General features: G+C 38.0%; 4 protein-coding genes and 1 non-coding gene across 6 annotated transcripts; 2 read left to right on the forward strand and 3 right to left on the reverse strand.

Annotated features, from left to right (window-relative positions):
* The first annotated feature begins 708 nt into the window (after positions 1 to 708).
* Positions 709 to 5,495, forward strand: LOC101297945 (MAR-binding filament-like protein 1-1-like). The gene is made up of 4 exons (XM_004305256.1): positions 709 to 838; positions 2,149 to 2,192; positions 3,121 to 3,255; positions 3,548 to 5,495. The coding sequence occupies exons 1-4, from the start codon at positions 709 to 711 to the stop codon at positions 5,258 to 5,260; spliced, it is 2,022 nt and encodes a 673-aa protein (XP_004305304.1). The 3' UTR covers positions 5,261 to 5,495.
* Positions 5,496 to 6,316: 821 nt separating this feature from the next.
* TRNAR-UCG lies at positions 6,317 to 6,390 on the reverse strand. The gene has a single exon. It is a non-coding gene; the product is annotated as a tRNA-Arg (tRNA).
* A 45-nt stretch (positions 6,391 to 6,435) lies between these two features.
* Positions 6,436 to 9,788, reverse strand: LOC101297265. Of its 2 annotated transcripts, XM_004302869.1 has the most exons (3): positions 9,647 to 9,788; positions 8,409 to 8,495; positions 6,436 to 7,805 (listed from the first exon to the last, which is right to left on the reverse strand). In XM_004302869.1, exon 3 carries the CDS (start codon positions 7,633 to 7,635, stop codon positions 6,718 to 6,720), a length of 918 nt encoding a protein of 305 aa, XP_004302917.1. In that variant the 5' UTR covers positions 7,636 to 7,805; positions 8,409 to 8,495; positions 9,647 to 9,788; the 3' UTR covers positions 6,436 to 6,717. The 2 variants fall into 2 exon arrangements, with proteins under 2 accessions (XP_004302917.1, XP_004302918.1); XM_004302870.1 differs by lacking the exon at positions 8,409 to 8,495 and having other exon boundaries at positions 9,647 to 9,701.
* Positions 9,789 to 11,778: 1,990 nt separating this feature from the next.
* LOC101297748 lies at positions 11,779 to 13,964 on the reverse strand. Its single transcript, XM_004302871.1, has 3 exons — positions 13,610 to 13,941; positions 12,397 to 12,604; positions 11,779 to 12,170 (listed from the first exon to the last, which is right to left on the reverse strand). The coding sequence occupies exons 1-2, from the start codon at positions 13,767 to 13,769 to the stop codon at positions 12,408 to 12,410; spliced, it is 357 nt and encodes a 118-aa protein (XP_004302919.1). The 5' UTR covers positions 13,770 to 13,941; the 3' UTR covers positions 11,779 to 12,170; positions 12,397 to 12,407.
* A 413-nt stretch (positions 13,965 to 14,377) lies between these two features.
* On the forward strand, positions 14,378 to 17,653 carry LOC101298809 (protein SYS1 homolog). The gene is made up of 4 exons (XM_004302874.1): positions 14,378 to 14,656; positions 14,744 to 15,190; positions 15,442 to 15,674; positions 17,240 to 17,653. Exons 2-4 carry the CDS (start codon positions 14,967 to 14,969, stop codon positions 17,245 to 17,247), a joined length of 465 nt encoding a protein of 154 aa, XP_004302922.1. The 5' UTR covers positions 14,378 to 14,656; positions 14,744 to 14,966; the 3' UTR covers positions 17,248 to 17,653.
* The last annotated feature ends 67 nt before the right edge of the window (positions 17,654 to 17,720 follow it).

Genomic DNA, 17,720 nt, shown 5'->3' on the forward strand with positions numbered 1-17,720 from the left:
TGAGTCAACTATATAGTAGTGCACACCATTTGGCTCTACAGAGTCTCACATTGCTGATTCTCAATGTCTACTAGATTTGGTTGAGGCTACGAGATGGTACTAGTTCCTCCTTCGCTTATGATTTCTCCCATCGTATTGTTTCCGAGGCCTCGTCCATTGCAATTCTTTGTTTTCACAACGAAGAGCAACAGAAGTATTCTATTTCATTGTGGTTCTTATTTTGTTTAACTTTTATATTTTCTTTTTTCGGTATAACATTTAAAGTTTTACGAAGCTTTATGACTCAATACCGTAAGATTGTAAATTATCTAAGCTATATGTCATACAACGAGCAAATCTACGGTCATGTAGAGTTTACTCAAATTTAGTACCACAAAGTTATTAGGGTATTCATAGAATCACAGAGGGGTAAAAAGAAATATCTTACATTTTCAAAAAAGAAAGAAAATGAAAATAAGGAAAAATCTGGGTGGTATAAATATGTAGCTTTCGCAGAAACTGAAAATTGAAAAGAGCAAAAAGATCAAAACTTTGAGCGCTAAAGTCTATCCTCATATCCAACCAAAGATGGGTTTTGCAATGCGGACCTCCTGCTTCTTACACTCTCCCCTATTCCCCTTCTCTTCTTCTTCTCACTCCAAAACCAGAAATGCAGAGACCAACTCAAGAACAAGAAGAACAAGAAGCAGCAGAACGACAACCGTGGCAATGTCGTCTATGCGCCAAGACGACATCAACGACGGCGATCACGGCAAGCGGAGGGCTATTCTCTTTGTGGGTATCACTGTTCTTCCTCTGTTACAACTCAGGGCTCACGCCTTTGAACCCTTTCCCACTAGTAAGTTTATTTTCAAAGTTGTTGCTTTGAGTTTGTGAATTTTAGGAAATGGGTTGTGAATATTTTGCTCATTTCTTGTTGGGTTTTGATGTGAGGTAATGGGTTTGTTGCAAATGGGTCATAGCATTTGAAGTTTGAAACTTTTATTACAAGTTGGTCAAGGATTGTTTGTGAAATCTTGATGATTTTTTATTGAAAGATGTATAGGTATGTTTCAAATGACCTTGTAGTTCTGTCAGTACCGTATGATTCATATGACAATGCAGTTTGAAGTTGAAGTTGAAGTTGTGGGCTGCTAGTTAAGGTGTTGGAATTGAAGTTGAAATTCGAGTTGATTAAGCAATATTACAGGATTCCTAGTATAATTCCTTTTTAAAGGCTTCACATTAAGATGGGAGTTAGATTCCATTCGTAATATATAGGTCATTATATGCTGCATATACATTTAAGATAGTGAATCACTTGAGATTAGGAATATTATGAAAATGTAGTTTTTTCTTTTGTACTTCTCCAAATCTCTATGTGGATTGTTAATAAAACAAAGATTCAAAAAATAAAGAACAAATTTTACCCAGCTTTTGATGCTGTTTTAACTTTTGCAGACATAATATAGCCATCTCTGCTAATTCAAATGGTAATATTAAGTTTGGTGTCAACAACATTTAGACTTTTGGTTCCCAAATGCTGAAAATGTCGGAATGTCATGGTAATTGAGTGTGTGTTTTTTTTTTCCTTCTAGATTTAATAGCACCACTTGCATAAGTTGACAGATTAGCTTAGGCGCAGGTACTGGAATAAGTCATGCCTGAGAAAGGTATTATAGGTGAGAAAACCATATCTGATGCCCCAGATACCGGTTCAATTCTTCTCTTGATTCAAGACTAAGTAGGAAAGCAACGGGACTAAAGACATCTTTCACTCCAAGTAGCTAAAGAATGTATCATACTGTGGGCTGTAATTGGCCTATTTACACCCTTTTTTTCATCCTTTATTATATGAGGAGTCATAGGAGATGCAGTTCTAGTAAAACCTACTCGTGCTACCTTTGCAGTGCAGATTTTAGGTGCATAACTTTGTTCAAATCGTCTTGGTTTAAATTGATAATATTACATAAGATCATTTAGGGCTTTTTCTTTTAAAAAAGAAAAAAAAAGCGTCTTATATCAAGGTTCTTACTTCTGCTACACATATAGGTCTTTCTTAGCATGGATCACTGTTCCATGAAACACTTGCTCCTTGTATCCATTCCCGCATCGATTCATGGTTTGTTCATGCAATGATCTTTTTTCTTTATCTTTTTGCTTTTTCAGAAGAAAGTGAGCCAAAGACTCCAGACAGTAACATAAAGGCAGAGGTCTGAACACTAAATTGCTATTCAATCCCAGTTAATAGCTTACAGTATTTTAATGGTGGCATAATTGCCAATTTGCTACCCTTGAATTCACCTTAGTGTCAATTTGCTACCCTAGCTTTTATTTCTGCCAATTTGCTACCCCAGCTTTCTAAATTGGATTAAATTCAGTTTACCTCCCCCCCCCCCCCCCCGAGGTTTGGGGTTAGCATCATTTCAGCCATCATACTCTTAATTTTGAAAATTTATTTCAATTTTCATAAATCATCCCCAATTGCTGAAATTTTGTCTAATTTGGACGTTAATTTTGACTTCATAACTCACTTTAAGGGCTAAAATAGTCATATAACAGCATAAATCACATTTTAGAACCTTTTTTCTAAGATTTCATGCTAGCATTTAACATCCAAATTGGATAAAATTTTAGCAATTGGGCTTGATTTATGAAAATTGGAAACTTTAGGGGTAAATTTTCAAAATTAAGAGTATGAGGACTGAAATGATGTTAACCCCAAACCTTAGGGAGGTAAACTGAAATTAATCCTTCTAAATTTGCTACCCTATGTTTTATTTTAGCCATTTTGCTACCCTTGTGTCAAATTTATGACTCTAGACTTTCAATATTAACCAATTTGCTTACCTACATATTCAAATTTAGCCATTTGCTATCCGACATTTTCAAAAGACATCAATGTTTGGATGGAGAAATGGATCAATTTATGTGACAAAAGGTAGCAAATTGGCTAATTTTAGAAACCTAGGGTAGCAAATTGGCAGAAATAAAAGCTAAGGTAGCAAATCGGCTAATTTTGTGAAGCTAGGGTAGCAAATTGAAACTTAAGTGAATCCTAGGGAAGCAAATTGGCAATTAAGCCTTTAATGGTTGTAATGAGGCTTAATATTCTAAAGAGAGCAAATCATTGAACAGCAGGTACTGCAAGGAGATGCCCCAAATCCCATTTTGTCTATCCTGAATGGTCTTGGTATTTTCAGCTCTGGTGTCATCGGTGCTTTTTATGGATTGGCTGAGAAAGAAAAGAAAGCCGCTGAAGTAATAGTAGAATCTGTAAGTCTGCACTTCCACAGTCAAGCTTTACTTTACCTGCCGTGATAACCCATAAAAAATATGAGTCTAGACCCTTTAAAAAGGAACTTCATGAAATTTATGACTATTAATCTACAATGTTTGTCCTTGAATTTTTTGCTCTTTTATTGTATGTTCAAATGGTTAAGTAGAAATTAATTTCTGAGTCTGAGCCTGATAAACCATAGTCCTTTGGTTTTGTTCTCATTGCAAGGATGTACTTTTGGATGATTTGCTTGATGTAATCCACATCTCCTGTGATTGATTTGCACAGATGAAGAACCAGCTGAAAGAAAAGGAAGTTGCTATTGCTTCCTTGGAGAAGAACTTTGAGTCAAAGCTACTGAATGAACAGGAAGAACGGAGAAAGCAACTTGGAAAAGCAAAGGAAGAGCAGAGGTCTCTAACAGACCAACTAAATTCAGCCAAAAGTACTATTGTGGGCTTAGGGAAGGAGCTAAACGGCGAGAAGAAGTTGATTGAGGAGCTTAAAGTTCAAAGTGAAAACCTTAAAACAAACCTTTCAAAGGCTACCGAAGATAAGGTAGAGCTTGAAGAAAGTTTGAAGGAAAAGCTTCACTCCATCGAAGATTTGCAGGGAAGGATTAATTTGCTCAATTTGGAACTGAAGGACAGAGAGAGTAATGTTCAAAGCCTTAGCTCTTCTCTTGCTGAAAAGGATTTGGAGTTGAAGAACTTAAAGACTGCCTACAACCAAACTAAGGATGAACTAGCTCATGCAGTTTCTGATATTCAAGAATTAAAAGTCGAACTCCTAAAGAATCAAAAGGAACTGGAACTGAAGAGTTACACTGTGGATGAACTGAATTCAACAGTAAGTTCTTTGACTTCTGAGAAAGATGATTCTAAGAGGAAGTATGATGCTATTCAGGAGGAATACGATAATCTGAAATCATCCTCTGGAAAAAAGGCAGCTGCGGATGCTAATCTTTTGGGGGAAAAAGATGAGGAACTTCAGCAGCTAAAGGAGAAACTTGAATTTTCATTGGCTGAATCAAGTAGAAGCAAACAGATAATTGCTGATTTGACCCGAGAGAAGGAAACCTTGAGGGAAATGCTGGATAAAGCATTGAACAGTGAAGAGAACTTGAAACATGAACTCCATATCACTCAGGAAGCTCTTGGAAAATCTAGAAATGAAGTTTCAAATCTGGAACATCAATTAAAACAGTCTAGAAATTTGTGTACCAAACTTGAAGCTGAGATCTCTCGGGTCCAGGCTGAGTTTACTGGAGTTAGGGAATCACTGCAGAGGAGCCTTGATGAGGCTACATCAAGTGGTGATGTGATTGCTACTGAGCTTGCTTCAGTAAAAGAACTTTTAAAGAAGACAGAAGAGGAGCTGCAGGGTGTGTCTCATCAACTAGCAGTTGTTGCAGAGAATCGTGATAGCCTGCAGAAAGAATTGGTTGATGTATATAAAACAGCTGACAAAGCTTCTCATGATTTAAAAGAAGAGAAGGAGCGAGTTTCTTCTCTTAAGAAAGAACTTCAGTCTCTGGAGAAGCAAATTTCAGAGAACAATAAGTCCCGTAAGTGTCTTGAGACAGACCTGGAAGAGGCTACAAAATCACTTGATGAGATGAACCGAAATGCTTTAGTACTTTCCAAAGAGTTAGAGAAGGCTAATTCTCTAATTTCTAACCTTGAAGATGAGAAAGAGGTGTTTTACAAGTCCCTTACAGAGCAAAAGAATGCATCCAAAGAGGCCCGTGAAAACATGGAAGACGCCCATAATCTTGTCATGAAACTTGGCAAGGAAAGGGTGAGTCTGGAGAAGAGAGCAAAGAAAATGGAAGAGGAATTGGCATCTGCCAAGGGTGAAATATTGCGGCTGAGGAGTAAAATAAAATCTTCAAAAGATCTTGTAAATAATGAGAAACCACAGAAAGCCAAGGCTGAAGGTGCTGTCACTGTTACTGCAAAGAGAGGTAGGAGGAGAAAGGCTCCTGCTGAATCAGAGTGAACTACTGTCAGAGTCGTAATTAGTTCTCCTGGTTACTTTGGGTATTCCTTAATCATACTTTGAAGCCATTTGTTCTCTGGCTTTCTCCTTCTCTAACTCGAAATTCTTTCCCAGTACCATTGAATCATAGGAACAATGATTTATATGCAACAAATGTTGCATATGAAATTGTGACTCTTGTACTTGTGCAGTGTATAGTAGGATCGTATCAGTCCTAGAACATAGTGGATTGGTAGTACAATCTACATTTTCCTACGGAAGTGTTTTTGTATTTGCATTTATTAAGTCCAGTGGCAAATAATTTTCTTTCACTTAACACAAACAGTGTGCTGCTGCATTCTGCTGTCATTTGACACAAATTTGCAGTTACTTCTCAGAGAGATAATTACTTGGGTTAATGCTGGAGCTGGTATTGGCACAGAGATAGGAAGTTAAACCCAGGGGGCAGAAGGATTGAGGGTTTCTTTGGCCATCAAAAGGACCACTTGGTAAGATGCATATTTTCAAGCACTAAATATGATAGAATTATGGCGGCTGGATCATACAGGCAATGAAGTAACAACCATAGCAAGTTACAAATGAGAAAGCCCTTTCTGTAATCCAAGACATACAAACCAGCACATCAGAGCTTACCTTTCCCCCTCCATTGCCATTTCTCTTCTAACAAACAACTAGGCTGCATTAACATATTCAACGCTACTGAAATGTGAGTTTCCTAATAATAATAATAAATAAATAAAAAATGTGAGTTTCCTCTAGCCTCTTTGAACTGTTTATATCCAATCTATAGGTGATTGTGGTTAATATGGTATATATATTATGTTTAGAGAATCATCTATCCTGCAGAAACATGAATATGTTCCAATGAAGATAATCATAAAATGATTAACATTAAACGTAATTTTGAAGTTGTGGATATTATTTTCGTTTTCCTCTTCATATCTTTTTGGGTAGTTACAACGACACTCGAACAAAGTGCATGCTTCTACAACATGCTCAAAAGCTTCTGGGATATGAAACAGGAAAAAACAAAAAAAAACAAATGTAATTTGCAACCGACCACAGTGGGAGTCGAACCCACGACCTTTTGATCCGAAGTCAAACGCGCTAATCCACTGCGCTATGCGGTCGTTGTGGTACACACTATTGCATTACTGGTACAAAACGAAATGGTTTTTCAAAATTTTGGCATTTCATTACTCGTCTTACAAAAAAGTAAAGCACAAGGCAGCTTGCCTGGATACAAACAACTAAACAAAGGGGAGCACCTTGTAATTGTATATACACAGCAAACCAGTTATCAAAATCTCCAACATGGATATAATGACCCCAGTGATACATAAAAAGCAAAAAGTCTAAAAGATTAAAGGTACAAGGTACAAAATCAATGTCTTAGGCTCTGCTTGAGCGTATCTAATTAAACTCAACTTCCTTTTTTTCCTGCTTCTTCTAATAGCCTAAGCCTGGGTGCCACTCAAGGCTTTCATCTGAATGTGGGTGTTGTCACTGGGCAAGGCCTCGTAAGAACCCAATGCTCGAATACCAACCGACTTGGCAGTCATTGCATAGGTGACCATCACAATAAGCAACACAAACATTACGTGCACCAAGAACACCAGATCCAGAATGGCCACAGCCCTTAACTTGGACTCGTCTAAGTCACACTTGGTTGAACCCTCGACTCCATTTACCACATCAAGAAGCTTGTGGCAGCCCTCCGGAATGAAGGCATCCACATAGAGGGAGAGGCCCGTCTGTAGGACCCATAGGCCCTGTAGAGACAGGGAAGCGCCCAAGCCTACGTCTGCCACGAATAGTTTTGGCTGGCAAGCCAAGACGAGGCAGAGGATGGAGGCTAGAGCGGATATCCGTCCCGAGACAGAGTCACATTTGGCCTGAAGGTCGGATGTCTGGACAGTGGCAGCACCCCAAAAGACAAATGACTGCAAGTAGAAGAGGCCTGCAGCGAGGCCGAAGATGAGGTCGTTGGGGAGGGGCAGCAAAGCTGGGATCCACTCGGAGAGGAGGAGTGCCAGTGTGAGGAGTAGAAAGAGGAAGAGGGAGGCAGCGGACTGGAGGGAGGTAAAGTAGTGGACCGGTGAGCGACCCTTGAGGAGCGGATCAGCGTCTAAGGAAATGACTATCTGGTGGACTATAGCGACAACGAGGAATGCAATGACAAGGTAGAGCTGGAGGAACCTGAGACGGTGGTTGTTGGACGGCGATGAGGATGAGGACAGAGGGAAAGGGTGATAAGGTCTGGCAAAATAGGCCTGCGGTGATCTCAGGTGGTTGCGTGTGGTGGCAACCATGTGGTAGAGTCCCAGTGAGACCAGTGCTGCAGAGGATATCATCTGGTACACTAGGGCTGCCATATCTCAAGTTCACTCTCACTTTCTCAGAGTTTCTTAATCCATGCAGTATTGTATTACACTATAGTTACAGAGGCGTGCACTACTCTCTGTTTGAGCAAACTATCCTTCTTGATTCTTCAGTCCTTGTTAGCTTGTTTGATTTCAGTGGTGAAGGATTTGTGTATGGGGACCTAAACAAAACAAAAGAAATTATGTTACCCAACATGTCATATAGAAATACACATGCATTCTTGAAATTAAAATTAATTACAATAGCAACTGTCCACCAACTCCAAGTACAAAGTTCCATACTCTGAAATCCTAATGTAATAACCTGGTCATCTTTTTATCCTGTCAGATTCAGCTATATTTCTCACTATATGAAGGGAGGCAATTTTATTCATCCAGTAAATATCCAAAACTTAAACAATACATCTCTTATAAATCAACAACGAAATCCACAAATAATGATATATGGAGACAATCAACCGACACTCACAATTGTGTACTAAAAGATATCAATTTAACAATTAAAAACAAAAAAAAATACACGGAAACTCCACAAAGGAATGTCCTCAGCATCTACAGGCTACACACCAGTATGATCTATTAATGAAGAATTGAAGATCCAAAATCTAAATGGTCAGATGGCCAAAATATGAACAAAATAGGTCTCACATGTGATCTTTAAAATGCACAAAAAGTTAATGATCCCAGGAATAGAAACCGCTAAAAAGATATAAGCTAATGATAGAGAAATGGAAGAGAACTTGAGAACTTATACAAGGACATACTTGTAGATGGAGATTTGAGCCAATTGAGCAATCTGAGTTTTTACAACAAAGCAACAATATAAACTGATCAACAGATTCTTCAGCAACCTGTAAAAAAATTGATTAAATTACAAAATTTGAATTAAGATCTCAAGTAGTATGGAAACTTTCAATATTCAAGAATAAATACCATCTGGGAAAACTTGTCAGGCTCGACGACTACATCATATGCGTGAACGTAGAAGAAAGAACACACTTTTTTTATTTTTCTTTTCGATGTCTAGCAAGACAGTATAAACAAATGTAAGGGAAAGAGGGGCCAATGACCCATCTTGTCCCTTAGTAGTTACGCCCTTCGTTTGATTATTTCCTCACCAACCAGATACTTAGCATGCTACACGATTGAGGTATACTAGGACTTCTTATGTTGCATTTCTATGAAAGATGTTGTAGTTGTGAGTATTAGTAAAAGAGAAGAGATAAATGGTAAAGTATCATGGAGCACCAAGATCTGGCCAAAGGCAGAGAAATATTGGTCCTAACACTTCGAGGCGATTAGCAATGGAATGGGGAGTGTAATTAGTTATAAAGTTTATGATGCCCAACTATGAGCTAGCTGGTTCCAGATGAAGGCTAAAGAAATCAATCAGAGGATCTTTAATTTACTCTTTGACTATGACATAACACCCTTGTAGGCTATGGAGGAAACTTGCAGAAATGTATGGTTTCACTAAGGGTGAGAAATAAAAGGTAAAACAGTTTCACTCTACAGCTAAAAATAGGTCTTTACTAACATTGGTCTTAGCCAAAAATAGGTACACTACACTGCAGTCTGCAGGCCTCTACCTCCTTACTTTTTCTCTCTTCACTCTCTTATCCCTCAGATTTGCAGGGCACTATTTTCAATTGAAACATACTTGCATACAATACGATTAAATCAAACCCATTTTGGATTGAAACAGAAAGCTCACATTACTGTTAGCAAGTGTCTTATACTCTCTGATCTCATTAACGACAAAGGGATTGGTTCAACAAGGTTGACTGATATGATCCGACCAGAAACATATAAATGAAAAAGTGCATACACTTTGAACAGAGAACACATATTGCAACAAAACAGATCGAGCATCAAGTTAGCAACTCAACTCCTTCAACCCAAGTTGTAGGCTAACAGTTGGAGATTGAAGTTATATGATTTCTCAATTAGAATTAGAGGAAGAGGATGGCGTGGAATCAGAGAAAGAGAGAGTTTTAGTTACCTCAAACTCAAGTGCTCGGACAAGTTCGTCTGATCTGACTTCTCACAGGGCTTCCGACTTCTGCGCAGACCCTACGGAAGAAAAGAATGCAGAGTGCCTGCAGCGAGAGATTCAGTCATTTTATTCCTTTCAATTCTTTTTTTTTTTTTTTTTTGAAGACGGTCAAAGAACCCGTTAGGTCGACTGGTCGAAACCGTCGAGTGTTCCTCCTCCGTGATGTATTATTAATCGTATTTGGCATTTCGATATAGGAGCTATTTTAGCGAGGACTTTTAAGTTGAGGGTTAGTTGAGGACTTTTCGGTTTATGATTTTTAAGACCCAATTTTCGATCACATTTTGACATCTCATCCGTTTGGTTTTTAGGTTTATATAAGAGATCATTTCTACAAATTTTCATCTAAATTTGTGTTCGTTAAGATAACAAACTAGATCAAATTAATGGACGAACCAAATCTGTCAAATATGAACCGTTCAAGTTCATAATTGATAAATCACACTTATGAATACCTTAACAATTTTCAATATAGCTAAAAATTTAGAGAAATGATCTACTTATAAATACTTATAAACTGAACGGTCAAGATGTGGATATAAAATTGAAATATGGGGTAAGCCGAAAAGTCTTCACCAAGTCCTTAACTTAAGGATCCTCAATAGAAGGGCTTCCATTTGGATATAGTGTCTAAACCATGTTATGTGATACCATTATCTATGAGGACATTGTTTATAAGGACATCATCTAAAAGGAAGGAAATCCTGAATAATACATGGTGTATTGTCTATCCAAAAGTTATCTAACATAAATAAACTAACAAAATGTGATGATCTATGTAAATACCAAAACCAAACACTTTGAAAGTGTGATAATCTATGTTTAACACTGTTTGTTTCACGATAAACATGCATAGATGAAAAGAAGTTAAATTCTTGCATATAGTATTTGTAATCATCAAGAACCACTCGTATCTCAAACAAGTTAATTTCATCTCTTACCATGGCTGATAGCACTGCACAATCACTTGCTCAATCTCATTTCATTGATGGTGAATAGCTATAAGTAACCCAGCCCTAATGGCTTTTGCCTCAACACGCAACGCAGATTGTGCATGCTCCATGTACCTAGATAACGCAGCTAAACACTTCCCAACCTCATCTCGTGCCACTACTCCAACTCCGCCGTTCCCATACTCTGCCAAGAATGCACCATCAACGTTATGCTTAACTCTATGGTTCTAAATTACCACATGACATTGCTACATGGTGGTTTGAGCCAATGTTATCACTTGAATTTGACCATTGCAAGGGTGAACAAAAACAATAATTAAACTAAAGGAATCATTGCAAAAAATACATTTCAAAATAATATTAACCTCGAGACCATAAAATAATTCCACATGATCCATTTGAACCCTTAAACTCCCTGCAATTAAGGTACATTTCCAGGTTAAATAGTTGTGTGTCAGTTAAGGCTAGTATTGTTTTTTTTTGTTTTTTTTTTTTTGTTACAAAAATGGCTAATACGTTGTTAAAAAAAGTCTACATTTGATGTACCCTTAATGTGTCGTATAAGTTTGTTAAGGTCGTTGAGATGATAGTTGGGGGTTGGGGGAAAATCTTTGAGGCTATGTTCGGTTGTTGATTGCGACCTCAAATGTATGGACAGTTTGGTGGTGGAGAGATATATGCACTCTGCAGTACTAGTTATGACATATTTTCTAAAGAGAAAAATGTACCGCTGGTACCCCAATTTTTGTGGCACGGTCAAAGTGGTACCCATACTTTAAAAACTATCAATATGGTACCCAAACTTCTATTTCGCTACGAAGGAAAGGCCTGAGGCCAATTTTCGTAACTGTGCCGTTAGTTTGCTGACGTGGCTAGTATGAGGTCCACTAAAAAAAGATGTAATGACAAAAATAACCTTCTAATTCTCCAGAACAGTTTTCCCTCCAAAATCTTTAAAATTGAATATTTGGTTTTCATCCTGGATATCACATTGATTAGTTCAGTAAAATTTAGGTATCACATTGATCATTTTAGTAAAGTTTAGGTATTACTGTTGTGTTTATCTGCTGACAATAAATACTATGCAATGCAATAGCTGAAAATGTAACATAGAAATTCAAACATAGAACCAAAAGGTCTGCCAATATCACTGAATTAAAACCATTAAAACCAACATCAGTTCAACATGAGAAACATACTATGCATTAGATTCAAGCTTAATTGCTTTCCAAAAACTCAAGGAACCAGATTGTTTGCAAAAAATTAATTCCAAAACATGATGAAGTACACATTATGTTTCTCTGATTTAAAGCCAGCACATTCACTTTTGAGCACCCCTTGCTCCATGATTTTGGCTGCTTTAAGTAGGAGGCTGTGTTGAGGCCGTCTGATGCACTACCATTTCCAGCAGAACTACCCTCCATTGCCAACTTCATTTTCTTCCATCCCTTTCTAGACTTTATGACCTGGTCCTTGATAGGTCTTGATTCCTTGGGTGGGGCTGGTGCCCTTTGGACCTGTGAAAGACAAACAAGACATTTCCAACACAATTCAACAACAACATTATTTCCAACAGTTAACAAAACATTTCAGCAATATTCCTAAAACCAAAGTACTCCTGAAATGTCAATGAAAGGATAGTAAAAAGATGCAAACACTACATTGTGTTGTGAAGTGGCTTAAAGCAATAAAGCATTCAAACAAAACGGAAAGACATTCTAAAGCAATGATCAATTAGATTACCACAACGACAACTAACGTTCATGTCGTCCAAACGTTGATTGCTTAAGGAACAGCTCAACCAAAGATGATCTCAGCACACTTATGGACACTGGAAGTATCGGAACATTCACCGGATCAGAAGACACCAAACACCACATCAGTCCAGTTAGATGCACTATTTTGGTGCATGGACAAAATAGCCACCTGTTGACAAAATAGCCACCTGCATCTGAGCAACAAAAATATATCAAAAATAACTATTTTGAAAGCCAATCACCAATTACTCTTTTAATCTTATATAAGGGCTTTTATGCAAAAAAAAAAAGACTTTTATGAATTTGGTATTCTTCTCTTTCCAGAGTTGTTATAGTATGGTAGGAGCAAACTTGTTACTAAAATGGAGCTGAATTAGTTCTGCAGCAATGCTAACAAATTGGTCCAGTCATATGCCATATTAGCTATTCTAGGGTCCTCAACATGAACAATAATGATAATCCAACAATGTAAAATGAATCCAATCCCATACGAAGGTATCATTAGAAGCTTGAAGGAACTTTTGGCAGGATAATTCAGTGCCTTTGTAGACAACACAGGTCATTGTACTAGGACATCTTAGTTAACAGATTTACAAGTTGACAAATTTAACAGATTGTGTCAAACTAATCATATCTATGATCATTATGCTTAGCTTTGATATTTTGAGGTGATTAACACATAGATTACGATGGGTTGGATTATGCACATAAGGCTGAGATCTATTGGTTCTCACCAGTTGCCACATTCATGGCTAGTGCGGTTGGGATGGGGACGTGACACCTAATTCTTGACAGGTACATGAAATTCTGACAGCCAAGTAAAATCCCAAATTTTTCAGGTTCTAATTTGCATAACAAGCAGGTGAAACAATGAAAAAGCTGCATAACAATATCCTCGAAACGCAAGCAATGCTTAAAAAACAAGTGACAAGGCAATATCCTATATATAGCCGGGTGAGTCGAACATTGCAAGACCCAAACAATCATCAAATTCATTTTATTCTAAAAGCATAAAAAACCCCTAATAATTAGGTTAACCACCATTGAACCAATATTGACACACCAGCACGATGAAGATCCCCAATATCCCCAAAAATACATAAAATCATGCCAGAAATACGAAAATTAACATACTCATTACCTCAAAAAAGAAAAATTGAACCGATTTATACAGAAGAAAAAGGAATAAGTGGACCTACCACCGAGCTTAATCGATTCTTTGGCATCGAACCCAGAATTGACGGAATGGCGAGGAAGGATCCAGAAGATCCCGGAGAGGAAAACCGAGAAGCCGAGAATTAAACGAAGACGCATCGGAAGCTGAACTCCTGGGCGATTCTGTTCAAGAATCTGGAACATTCGGGACAAATGAACCCAGAAGCATCGAGGGTTTGGTGACTCTGATCCTGGAGGTGCTGCTGGTGCAGGCTTTTCTCACCTTTCCCCATTTGCAGGGAATCTGGGAGTCTCACACAGACTTGGGTCTCGCCGTCTCGTCTCTTTCTCTGTCGAAGAAGAAGAAGAAGAAAGGGAAGAAGAAGGAAGGTGAAGAAGATGTGAGAGAAAAAGTCGTTTTTGACTCGATTAGGGTGTAGTCTGTGTAAAATGTCTTTTTTGCCTTGTTTTTAATGGACCTGATGCTGGTTACGTCAGCAAACAGACGGTACGGTGACGGAAATTGGTCTCAGGCCTTTCTTTAGTAGCAAAAATAAAATTTAGGTACCACGTTGATAGTTTTTAAAGTCTAGGTACCACTTTGACCGTGACACAAAAATTGAGGTACCGGTGCTCTCAAAACTTCTTTTCTAAAAAGCTGAAACGAGATTATATGTTGACACTCAAATTAGTTACATTTCTTTCGACAATCACGTTTATAAATGTCACTAGTGATAACAGACTCATTATTTATTAGCACAACCAACGGCTGGTCTCTAAGATAATCTTTTTCTAGTATTATACACTTCTATATACTTCTATACTTGTAGATTTCTTCTTTTTCAGAGGATCTATACCTGTAGTTATATGAGTAATAGCGTATGTCCGACGGACCTAGAGAATAGAAAGAGGAACAGATACAGCATTTAAGTAGAGGACACCAAAAGAGAGAGTGGAAAGGAAGGGAATTGAAATTTAAAAAAAGGAAAAGGGAAAAAGGCCAGCAGTGTATGCTGGAATGCTCTGAGGTCACGCATCTCCTTCTCATCGATTTCTCCATTCTCGATCTGGGTTTCCTTCCTTCCCTTACGGTTCGTCTCTCCATTCGATTACCTTCAATTCCAGTTTTTGTCTTTCTCAAATCTCACATCTTTTTGTTGAAATTTTGTTGCTTTCAGATCGAAATCTTGATGTGAACCAAAATTGAATTCTCGGGTTCAAAGCTTTGTGCTTTATGCCTGGGCTATTATTATAGCTCAGAGGGTGTAAAGGGTTTGGCTGATTGTTCCAACAATTGGGTTTGGCTTTGATTCTTATGAGCAGTTGAGGGTTCAAGTCTTTTCAGTTTTTGGATCAATCTTAGTGAATTGAGAGTTTGGAGGATAAATTTTGTTGTAGACAATGTTCTATGGTGCAGTAGTATGGGACCCTTGGCTCATTGTTGTCCAAATTGTGTGCCTTCAATGTCTCTACTATCTCACTCTCGGCTTGTTCTTGGCTATTCTTGTTGGGACTCGCGTGTCCCGAATGAGCCTTGTGTATTTCTTTGATTTCGCTACTGTCACCGTCTCCACTGTCACCGGGTGGTGCGTCATTGCTTCCTTTGTGCTCAGTGCACTTGCAAGGTGAGAACTCCGTTCGGCTTGTCTTTGCAGTTACAATCGCTGTTCAATTTAATAAGATTCTTTTTGTTGCATTGAGTTATTATTGTTTAGGAACACAAAGTGGGAATGCATTCCAGTTTTATCTATTGCTCGTAGATATAGAGCTCGTAAAGTTTGTGAGAGGAGAAAGTGTGCTTGTGATTTGTGAAAACATCAGTGAAAATAATCTGACATGAACAGTTTAGGTAATTTCCTGTCTTGTTTGTTTACAGCGCTGGATATCTAGTCCTTCTGATTGAGAGGTCAAAAAAGTGCTTAGATTTTTCAGTCACCCTGTACATCGTTCATCTCTTTATCTGCATTGGTTATGGGGGTTGGCCTTCTTCAATAACATGGTGGGTTGTAAATGGTACTGGAATTGGAGTGATGGCTTTGCTAGGTGAATACCTCTGCATGAGACGTGAACTGCAGGAGATCAAGATCCCTACAACACGATATCGCTCAAGTAAGATCCCCCCTACCACTTAGTATGTAAAAGTAAAGCTAAAAGTGTGAAACATAAAGTTCTGTTGTTAATATTAAACTTTCTTTCTGCTGCCAGTGATATGTCAGTCAAGTTTACTTTCTCGATTCATCCTCGTTAATGACTTGATGTGTTTTGATATTTCTGCTACTTTTTGGTGTGCGCATCAGGAACTTGTAGTTCTTTCCTATTTGTTGGTAGTTTTCATTAAATAAAAACTTGTTCCTAGATGAAGAGTAAACAATAATCCTGCTACGGTAAATGCCTGCTTATTTAGTGAGATTCTACAGTCTTAAACATATGTAGGAGGAACTTATATGCTACAGATGCACTGTTTTTTTTAAGGCACTCATCTTTTTATTTCATGCTTACGTCCTAGCTACGTAGCATGGATACGCCGTTTTGGTGCCGTATCCCAAATATGCGGGGACAGGCGTCTGATTTGGATACATATCTAATATTGCGTATCCATAATAAGTAGAATATGCGGAGTATTCTCTTCCTCTTCTCTTCTACCCGCCCAAACAGAGAGGTATTCTCCTTCTCTTCTGAATTCAGTTTCGTAGGTTGGGGCAGTGTCTATGATGGGGTATATGATCTGGGTTGGGTATCTTTATATAATTTTCAATATAATCGAAAATTGAATAAGTGAAGTATAGAGGAGAACCAGGGGGGACGTCTGCAATGTACCGGGTATTCGAAAACCAAAACAATGAATTGACTCTTTTACCCTGTATCTCTCTTACCCAGAAAGCAAGAGGCTCACTTTCTGAAGAGAATTGGTTAGTTCAGAGTGATCTGCTTATTTCTCTAAGAAAAGGAACTGAATAAGAAGATGGCTCTGGCTAAAGAGATCTTGGGTTGTTTTGTTTTGGTGGGGAGAAACCAAAAGCATTTCTAAGAATAAAAAAAGTACAATTCACAACCTCCAGGAACTCTTCAATGAGGTTTCTTAATTAAGAACTGTACTTCAACTGCAGTTGATGGGTTAAAAGACTCCATGTTTTGCAGCTTCCCTCTATACCATGAAGGATGGTTACCATCTCTGCACTTTACAGCAATTTCTTTTGGGAATATAACTTCTAAATTGGGAAACTGAGGTTTTATAATCTTTAAATGAGGGGTTATGTGGCAACTTCTTCAATTTTCGTCTCATCCTGACAGGTGGTTATGGAAGGGTTGACACGTAGCTACTTATTTATGGTTCTTGAAACACCTCTACTGCAGCTCCCATAGATGAAAATGGGAATAGGATAGCAGCAATGCAATGCTATTTTGTTTAGCCGGCGTATCCGTCATGTAGCTTTGTCTCATCATATTTTACATTTGGCGTGGCCGCGTATTGTGTCGGATACGGATACTCGTACCCCTATCCGTGCTTCATAGCATCCTAGGATAGTTCCATGGCTTGCATTAGGATCACTATTCTGCTTCCGTTTCAATTGGTCCAACTAAGATTTGATAAAGAGCAATTGCATTGTTGCCCTTGTCTTTCTTCACAAGTTGTTGTAATGTATGCAAATTAATTTGGAACTATATCTATGCAGATGTTTGACCGAGGAGAAACACAACATGCCAGAATTGTGGGGTTATAGAGGGTACTCGTTTCTTTGGAGGAGCTTCAGGATAAAGCTCATGAACACCACATACAATATTGGATGAGAAGAAATGCTTTAGTCTGTGGATTCTTTTGTCTATGCTGGTGGTAATTTACATAGAACTTCTGTAAAAGTTTGATACAGTGCTTCAAATGATGGGAGTTGTGAGCACATGAGACTAGGTCTAGGTATTGTTATAGGAAAATCATAATGTACAATTTTAGGTGCAGCAATGCATATAATGCTTCTGATTTCATTTTTTTCTCCCTTCTTTTCTGTTTCCACAGAGATAAACATTATCAATTCAGTTTATATTGTTAGTGTTATTATGATTCTCTTTATAATCTGAAGGAGTTTCTTGGTAATTTTTATTGTTTGGTTGGATGCTATTGATTATTGTAGGACTATTAAGAAATTTGCTACAGAAACC

Source organism: Fragaria vesca, linkage group LG6 (genome assembly GCF_000184155.1).
Source record: "Fragaria vesca subsp. vesca linkage group LG6, FraVesHawaii_1.0, whole genome shotgun sequence".
Classification (NCBI taxonomy): Eukaryota; Viridiplantae; Streptophyta; class Magnoliopsida; order Rosales; family Rosaceae; genus Fragaria; species Fragaria vesca.